The sequence below is a fragment of the Centruroides sculpturatus genome, unplaced genomic scaffold (assembly GCF_000671375.1).
Source record: "Centruroides sculpturatus isolate CEXI.00-Female unplaced genomic scaffold, Cexi_2.0 scaffold31, whole genome shotgun sequence".
Taxonomy (NCBI): Eukaryota; Metazoa; Arthropoda; class Arachnida; order Scorpiones; family Buthidae; genus Centruroides; species Centruroides sculpturatus.
The window spans coordinates 350,048-360,225 of record NW_019384496.1 but is presented as its reverse complement, the minus strand read 5'-3'; the positions used below and the strand labels follow the sequence as shown (position 1 = coordinate 360,225).

Genomic DNA, 10,178 nt, shown 5'->3' with positions numbered 1-10,178 from the left:
ATTTCTCTCAAACCCAAGAAAGTTTAAATTAAAATTAAACAAAAAATATCTCACATAAAATTAATAATTAGGTATTTTGTTGCTTATACTTACCTGCTTTTTTTATTTTCAATGTCCCTTTAGCCCTTTTAAATATCTATAAACACAATATTTTCTACATAAAATTTCTAGTATGGATTTTTTATTTACCGAATTACCGGTAAATTTCAAAAATTTACCGGTAAGTTTGCAGAATGTTTTTTTTGTCAATTTATCGATTAACCGGTAAATCGGTAAACCGGTATACAATCCCTAGTATACAGTATGTGCTTAATTTGAAATAAAATATCTAAGTCGTTGACATTGTTTTGGCTTACATGTGTACAGTTATATGCATTGTAAAACTCTGGCAAAGTTTGTTAATTACGTATGTTTTGATTTTCTCCAGTGTTTTACCGATCTGTAAAGTCTTGTATAATGTTTAATAACATAAATAAACTTACCGATTGTTTAATAGTTTCATCAACTTCGGTAATAAGTTTTTCTTGTATATCTGGATTGACTGCTAATTCATGAGCAGAATACGAAATAGTGAATGATGGACCAAAGTATCCAGCAACGAAAAACGTAATGCATTGGCTCACCACATCATCCAAACCAAATTCTGTATAATATAAATAAAAGTTTTAATCATGCACATAAAATTGTGATCTATTCCATTTCGATAGCAAGCTGGATGGCCAGGGAATAAAGATGTCAGTATTCCGCTCTGGGGTCTCCAGAGCATACAGTATACAGTCGATCCCCCTATAAGAAGATAGATACGTTCCGTCTTTATGAATCAATTTTGTAGGAAACACAACCAATCACAGCCCGACACGTGTGAAGTTTACGGACTACGGCTATTTGAAAGGTTTTCTTCCATAAAATTAATCGATTCTAGACTAATCCGACTCAACATTTCCAAAATACGTATATTTTTTTGGAAATAATCCGTATAAACTACGCTATAAACAAAAAATTGTAGGATTACTTACCGAGTGTGCACCATTCGACATCGCCGTTGCTCAAGCTTGTTTTCTCGNACAAACCTTCGCTGGAGTATATTAAACAACTTCCCAAAGTTTCACGCCAACCGGATAAACGGTGTGGTAATGCATGAATGACACACACACACACAGACAGACAACCATACATTCATTTTTATATATATAGATTTTAATCGCCGTTGAATAAGGAATGTTTCTTTCACACGAAATGTATAAAATTACAGTACTGTATTAGACTTACGGTAGCTAATTTACATACTGTACAGACGATAGTTCGCCTAAACTCTCCGTAGCGTAGCGCTAGACGGCGGAGAGCATATATACATAATTATAATAAAGTTACAATAAATTAAGTTAATATATAATTATATATACAGTACCTAATTTATATATAATTATATGTACAGACGAAACTAAACTCAATTTACCCGCCTAAACTGTCTGTAGCGTGGCGCTGGACGGCGGGAAAGTAGTTCGGCTGCCCGATGACGTTTTACGTAATTATAGGAGTTTTTTTACCGTTGTGTACTAATACCGCCACAATTTTTTCGCCGTCTTATAGGAATCGTAATTATAGGAACCAGTCTTATAGGGAGATATACTGTATACAGTCGACTCCCCTATAACACTGCTGATAATTCCGTTTTATATGAATTTCATGTTGTACGAGTAACTTAGATTTTACAAATACGTGAGCCGTTCACAGCCCGGCACACGTATTTCTAAAATCTAAGTGACTCGTACAACATGGAATTCATATAAAACGGAATTATCAACAGTGTTATAGGGGGTCGACTGTATATACATTCCTTCCTTACATTGTTGCAGTACCCGGGACATCATTAGTTTATTTCTATAAATCACGTCTTTCATGAATTACTTCATCAATTGTCGCATAATTCAAAACTGGATTCGTAAGAGAAAACGTATTCTGTACTCGTATAATCGAAATGATTGAATTTCCAAACACGTATGTGTTACTGTGAATGACCGATATCTGGCGAATGTCAACATTCTCCGGTGAATGTCAGCATTCACGCAGTCGTTTCGTGTATGTACGAAATATTTGCTAAATATCATTATTTCTCACTTACACCGACAAATGTCGACATTCAGCATGCACTAATGGTGAATGTTGAATAAAAATATTTTTATTACGTTAAGACAAGAATGCAACTTTTTAATGTCAAAATAGCAGAAAGCTTAAGTAACAGCGCATGTAAATAAACCGTTGAACACTAAAACGAACACTACATTCCAAATCATTAAAGCAAATAATACAATAATAAACTTACACATAAATTATGTAATTATCATTATACAATCTTATTTACTGCAACAACTTAAACTGTTGTGGCACTTTGAATTGCACAAGAGTCCCTTGTTTTACAACAGCATTTATTCGTGGAACACACCCTTTTGCAATGACAACTTGTATAGCCTTGCCCTCCACTTTTCGAATCAGCTGCAGCTGCTTCTCTCAGAGATATTTCTTGAGAAGAAATCTCATTTATGGAAAGTAACTTTTCTTTACAAATTACGAATTACGGGTATAAAGCTGCTTGAAAGTATCATTTTTGTTTGCTAATTTATAAAAGTCGGAGTCTTCTATTACAACAACAACCGCCAAGACATTTCGGGAATGTGTACGACCACGGTCGACATCAGAGACTTGTATTCGTACGGTATCATCAATTTAAGCGGAAGGAAACGGCGAAGAATTTGGCGACAGACTGTCGTCTTTCTGTCGACATCGGCTTCTTGGGTGTTGTTTCGACCTCCACCAAGAGTTATCTGTGCTTGTCGACATACACCGGCGATTGTTCAAATATGTAATAATATAACCAAATATTCGGTCTTTCACGAACGTATTTTGTATGTGTCGACATTCACTGGAAAATATCGACATTCTCTGATTTCGGTCTTTCACAGTAACATATGCACTCGCACACATACATATCTATATACATATCCACGAAATATTTTCTTGTTTTTCGAGATTTTTGTGTTAAGGGGATTTCAAAACGTGGAGATTTGTATAAGAATCGGAAGATAAAATTTGACACTTTCTCGCTAAGGTGTAAAGATGAAAATTTATACAATGCAAATTAGAAGATATTTGTTTTTCTATATTTTATCATCTTTAAATTTGTATTCAATAATTGAAACGTATATTTTTGTTGAAATTTCTCTAAACTTTCAATGATTCATAATGAAGTATTTCTATTATTGAATAGTATTTACTACACAATTTTAGTTAATCTCATAATGAAGATTTGTTACAATTTACTTCGGGTTGTTTCTCAAAATATAAATAAAGAGGAAAATTGGAAATCTTTTAAAGACTTGTGTGTAAAGACAATGACTGATTTTTATATACTATACCTATATTGCTTGCGATATATAAAATTCTTAACTGTAGTCTGTTTATAACTTATATGTTTTGCCATAATACCAAAAAATTTTAAGATTAACAAATGGATCACTGATATATAAATAAGATGAAAATAAATGATTAAAACAAAATTATCGTAATGCTTACTTTCAGTTTTGTTTTCTTGATTCTCTATTGCTTCTAATAAGAACTGAAGAAAATTTCTAGGGCTTTCATCCTGTCGAAAGATATAGGTTATATGAGTTACCTAAAAATTATTCTGTTTACTGATAATTTACTTAAATTACCTTTTTTAACAATTTTCTTTTGCTTATCACGTCATCGATAGCAAGTTTAAAAAAATTGACAGATTGTGGGTCAAATATAGTCAAGCGAACGAGTCTGGCCACCGCAGGAAAAAGTACTGCAAAAATGTAAACGTATATTATTAGTGTAACTTTCAAAACTGATTATTTTAATAATTAAAAAATTTATAGAAAATTTACGAACTATTTAACGATATGAAGAATGTTATTATAGGATGATCCAAAAGTTATTGTGCACTATAGATGTTGAAAATGTCACTCACGAATCCGAAGATAAGTCTAGACCACTTTATTATGTTGAAAGCATCTGTAGTGTGGGATTCGACAAGGTATATGAAAACATTTTAAATTTGAAAATATTGAAAAAAGAGAAATAGATATTATCCGGCGATAAATTTTGGCACATCGTGTGTTATGCGTATTTCTGAAAATAACTATATTGTGATTTTAAAATGAAAGGAGTAAATACAGTATTTCAGATTATAATATATTTGTATGTTATAAATATATATAATATTTTCGTTGAAAAATTAAAAATAAATAGCGTAGGGCTCCTATTTTCGACTGCTTCCAGTAGTCGAACATCTTAGCCGGAATCCTTGCATAATTGTTCCATCTGATCACGTTTAGGCGAGCTATCTTTACAGGAAGCATTATAAATGATCCCATTCTCAATGATATGTAAAACAGGTTGCTCGGGGATAGACAAATTATTGCGCAACACCGCTTCTGGTAGTCGATCACGTAAGATATTGTAAGGTCTTTAAAAGATAGCAAAGTTTCTGTGTTCCAAGTGCGTATTTTCTACAAAATGCCTATTATTGATCTCTCTTACTTGTTTTTGTAGTTGGTAAACTATCAAAGCATCTGTCTTAGCTAACAATTTTAGTAAATTCTAATCTCTGTGCTTCGATTACTTATTTAAATAATAGAAATGCGGTTAAAGTTGATAATAAAATTTATAAATACAGTATAATATATTTTCTAAGAAAATGGAAGAACAAATGTCAACTTGACTGGGAGTAGGTACTGTATGTCGGTACTTTCATGGAATTGTCAAGGTATTGTAAATAAGCTAATCTCTTTTTGTTTTTTTTTTGTATACTTTTGATATAATTTTTTAATGGAAACGTGGTGGGATGGCAGGACTGCTATTCCCGATTTTCAAAATATGGATAAATTTTTTTTTCTGAGGCACTTTATCAAGACGCTTATAGAGGTCGCTGTATTGGTGGCTGGTTGTTGTTATTGTCTAACTCTTGGAAAGTAAATATTTTGGAAAAAGATAGGCANTAATAGAGAGGTTGAGGCGCACGTTTTAAACGTGTAAACGTGTACGTGTGACGTTCGGCGCCGCTTTTCCGTAAGCCTAAAAGTTTGACAATGGCGTTTGGATAGTCGGTGGAATCACGCTCGACATTTCAAACACCATCGTCAAACTTTTCGGCTTACGGGAAAGCGGCGCTGAACGTCACACGTACACGTTTACACGTTTGAAACGTGCGCCTCAATCTCTCTAGTATCTGGGTGTAGTTTTCCAGTCTAATGGGAGTTTTTTAAAACATTTAAAGTATATTCACAGTAAAGTGACTTTCGGAATTGGTAGGATTATTAAGGCTTGTGTTATCTGGTAAATTGGTATGCTGGAAAGATAAATTAAAATTTTTTGAGTCATTTATTCAATCAGTAGTGTTATATGGATCTGAAATTTGGAGCTTTGATTGGAGATATAGAGATGATAATATACAAATTAATTTTATTAAGCATTTATATTCTCTAAAGAGATGGATTCCATCGTATATTATATATTTGGAGTTTCAAAGAGTCCCCCTTTATTTTAATATAATAAAAAATAATTTTTAAGATGGTTACGCAAACAGTCTGTTAGTAAACTTACAGTGTCCGCTAAATTATTTTTAATCTCTCAAAGAGTAGCATAGGGAGATCGAATTGTGTCTTTGTTGCAGAAGTCCAGCTATCGAAATGATCCGATAATGTTAAATCCAATAAACATATAATATCCAATAATGTTAAATCCAATAAAATATCCAATAATGTTAAATGAAATTAAGATCTCATCAGAGATCTTAATTTCATTTAACATTATTGGATATTTTAATGAGTTTGGCAAATAATTATATAACTGAGTTTAAATATAGAGCAGTTAATTATAAATATAATAAACAGTATTTGGATGTTTTTAATGAATGAGGGTCGATAACCCATTTGAATATAGAAAGACCTTTTTGTATTACACAAGCAGTATTATGTGCAATATATTATAATCAGAAGAATGATAAGTCCATGTATGGAGTACTGTGAATTTTGTAATACTACTGCTAATTTTGACACTTTTCATGTAATAACTGAATGTAAGGCACTGACAGCAGTCAGACAAAAGTGTTTTGGTGAAGACTGTTTTTTGGTCCAAGCATATAAATGGTTGTTACAGGACTGTAATAGATATCATTGTATTTATAGTTTTGTAACTACATTAAATGGATAATTATTTATTTGTTAAGTTTAAGAGACTTTTCTTTTCCAGACGCTTACCACAAGGCCAGTTGGATTTTCTAATTTTGTGTGGTTTGATACAGATTGTAAGTTGAGTATTGCAAGAAGAAATCAGGCGTTGAACAGGATGAAGTGGAAATAGTGTTGCTGTGAAGAATTTTGTTAAAGAACGTAATGTGACTCGCAATTTATGTAGAGCTAAGAAAAAGCTTTTTTTGCAGAAGGTCAATAAGAATTTGGCGTCTGGTGATAGTAAACAGTTCTGGTGATTCATTAATTTCTTTGTTAAGAGTAAATACAGGGAGCTTCCAGATCCTGATTGGATAGCTTTTTTTTCAAAGAAATTTCATTCTAGTAAATATATACCGGATATGTCTGTATATAATTGGTGTATGAATTGGCAGGACGAGTTGTTGGACACGGAGATAACAGAACAGGAAGTCAAAAAGATACTAGCTACTATGAAAAATGGTACTGCTCCAGGTATTGATGGGATACCGGTGGAACTATATAAGAATTTCCCAGATCTGATTGGATATATGGTAGGTCTGTTTAATAATGTTTATCAATCAGGGATGATTCCTTTAGACTGGCGCGTATGTAGGATTATTCCTATATTTAAAAAGGGACTTAGAGATTTACCTAATAATTATAGAGCAATTTCGTTACTATCGACAATTTCTAAAGTCTTTTGTAAAATTTTATGTATGCGTTTGATATCTTGGTTGAATAAGTTTGAAATATTTTCAGATTTCCAGCCTGGTTTCCGGTCTGGTTTTTCGATATTAGATAATATTTTTGTTTTATAAGTCTTTAGAAGTCTTTAAAGAAGAAACGAGGTAAACTTTACGCTTTCTTTGTTGATTTGACGGCGGCATTTGATTCGTTGGATAGAGATCTTTTATGGAGTCAACTTCTGAAGATTGGGTTGAGCTATAAATTTGTAAATTTTTTGATTCAGTTGTATACTAATACAGAGGCGTGCGTGTCTACTAAGGAAGATACGACTGATCTATTTTTTACGTTAAAAGGTGTGAAACAGGGTTGTGTATTGAGCCCAATACTGTTCAATATATATTTGTATCCACTTGTAAGTAAACTGAATGACTCTACTTTGGTGGGCATTGATCTTTTGGGAACGGAGGTGAAAATCTTGACATATGCAGATGATTTGGTTGTTATGGCAGATTCGCCTATAGGTATACTGTACAGAGAATGATTGACTTTTTAGGAAACACACTACAGGAGTTAAAACTGTCTGTTAACATTGACAAATCTAAAATAATGGTATTTCGAAATGGAGGAAAACATTCTAATACAAAATCGCAAAATGGATGTAGTTGAGGAGTATAAGTATCTGGGTGTAGTTTTCCAGTCTAATGGGCGTTTTTTAAAACATTTAAAATATATTCACAGTAAAGCGAACTTTGGAATTGATAAGATTATTAAAACTTGTGTATCCGGTACATTGGTACGTTGGAAAAATTAATTAAAATTATTTGAGTCATTTATTCAATCAGTAGTGTTATATGGATCTGAAAATTGGGGCTTTGATTGGAGAGATAGAGATGATAATATACAAATTAATTTTATTAAGCGTTTATATTCTCTAAAGCAGTGTTTTTCAACCTCTAACGAATCGTCGCCCCCTTCAACGTAGTATCGCCCCCTTCACTTCAAAATTCTGATGCCGAAGGCCAAGGCTGACGCCAAATTCGTACTGCATTGAACTAGACTAGTGACTAGTATAATGTTATTTGTTTAATTATTGTACAATATAACGAATAAAATAGCTAATTAATTTTAATATAATGTTTTACTATATCGCCCAGAAAATNTAATATATTTTCTAAGAAAATGGAAGAACAAATGTCAACTTGACTGGGAGTAGGTACTGTATGTTGGTACTTTCATGGAATTGTCAAGGTATTGTAAATAAGCTAATCTCTTTTTGTTTTTTTTTTTGTATACTTTTGATATAATTTTTTAATGGAAACGTGGTGGGATGGCAGGACTGCTATTCCCGATTTTCAAAATATGGATAAATTTTTTTTTCTGAGGCACTTTATCAAGACGCTTATAGAGGTCGCTGTATTGGTGGCTGGTTGTTGTTATTGTCTAACTCTTGGAAAGTAAATATTTTGGAAAAAGATAGGCATTGGATTGTTGTGGAATTGACTATAGGGCCTATAGTAATTTCTTTCTGTTTTATGTATATAAGACCTGCATTATGAAATATTATTTGGACAGAGGTAGTTAGGTTGGTTAATTGTTATAAGATAGATTTTTTAATTGGTGATTTTAATGCTCGTATTGGAGTAGAACTACAGGAATGGATTTATGATAGTAATGAGGATATCGATCAGGATTGGCTGTTGAGGTTATCAAAAGATACATTAATAAATAATCGTGAAAAATTGGTGTTGGATTTTTGTGAAGATGCAGGATATATTATTTTAAATGGTAGAGGCTCATCTACATCTAAAGGTTATTATATATATGTGGGTGATATAGGCTCCTCTGTAATTGATTTGGTTTTGGTTAAGTTAAATAGATTATCTATTGTAACAAGGTTTTCTGTATTAGATAAAGCGTACAGTAATCATTTTCCGATAAGTGTAGTTTTAGATTGTAAATTTAACAGGGCTGTGGAGTCGCGTAAAAATCTACCGACTCCGACTCCGACTTTTACCATCCGACTCCAAGTCCGACTCCGACTCCGACTCCTACTCCGACTAGGGGCGGACTTGTTACCGAAAGAGACACGGAAATTCTGATGTCATCACGTGACTTCAGAATAAAAGATTCAATAAATAGAGTTGTAATAAAGATAGAACGTAGAAACCTTTTATTCCAAAGCTAAAAGACTCCTCTAAGTAATATATAAATATAGGCCTATATTCGATAACTTTTACTTTTCCGGCTGTTATACATAACAGAGGGAAAGTTTAGCGCTCGGTCAAAAAATGACCCTTTCAAAATTTTTTCATTTTTGGACTCGGGACACCTTGAAATTTCGAGATATGCAAAAGATTCGAGGTTTTTTTTCTATATGTGTGGATGTTAGACTGTGTGTGGGGGGCATGATTTTGTTCACTCTGTTTGAAGCCTAATAGTTTCTGTGGTCAGAGTGGTTGGAATCGGAGTCAGATGGTTTAACACAGGAGTTAATTAAGTGTCAAAGTGGTTGAACTAAATCATGTCCTTATGTACGTTCTAACATCTTAGGGGAGAACATCTTAACGCGTTTTACTGTACTATTATAAAATGACAAAAAAGTTTACTTTGAGGGTAGAAACAAATTTTATTTTATTTTTTTAAATTTTGAACGCATTTTCAGATTGGTGTCAAAGGCCGGTTGGATTTTCCAATTTCGTGTGGTGTGATATGGATTGTAAGTTGAGTATTGCAAGAAGAAATCAGGCGTTGAACAGGATGAAGTGGAAATAGTGTTGCTGTGAAGAATTTTGTTAAAGAACGTAATGTGACTCGCAATTTATGTAGAGCTAAGAAAAAGCTTTTTTTGCAGAAGGTCAATAAGAATTTGGCGTCTGGTGATAGTAAGCAGTTCTGGCGATTTATTAATTTCTTTGTTAAGAGTAAATACAGGGAGCTTCCAGATCTTGATTGGGTAGCTTTTTTTTCAAAGAAATTTCATTCTAGTAAATATTTACCTGATATGTCTATATATAATTGGTGTATGAATTGGCAGGACGAGCTGTTGGATACGGAGATAACAGAACAGGAAGTCAAAAAGATTCTAGCTTCTATGAAAAATGGTACTGCTTCAGGTATTGATGGGATACCGGTAGAACTATATAAGAATTTCCCAGATCTGATTGGATATATGGTAGGTCTGTTTAACAATGTTTATCAATCAGGGATGATTCCTTTAGACTGGCGCATATGTAAGATTATTCCTATATTTAAAAAGGG

The 10,178-nt window shown here is 32.9% G+C and overlaps 1 protein-coding gene across 1 annotated transcript in view; it reads right to left on the bottom strand.

Moving 5' to 3' along the window:
- Positions 1-319: 319 nt before the first annotated feature.
- LOC111621938 (lithocholate 6-beta-hydroxylase-like) overlaps positions 320-10,178 on the bottom strand; it is a 21,016-nt gene continuing 11,157 nt past the window's right edge. The window contains exons 8-10 of the mRNA XM_023364191.1: positions 3,711-3,826; positions 3,571-3,640; positions 320-643 (exon numbers count right to left, since the gene is read on the bottom strand). Coding sequence (XP_023219959.1) covers positions 432-643; positions 3,571-3,640; positions 3,711-3,826 — 398 coding nt within the window. The 3' untranslated portion in view covers positions 320-431. The remainder of the gene's footprint in view (positions 644-3,570; positions 3,641-3,710; positions 3,827-10,178) is intronic.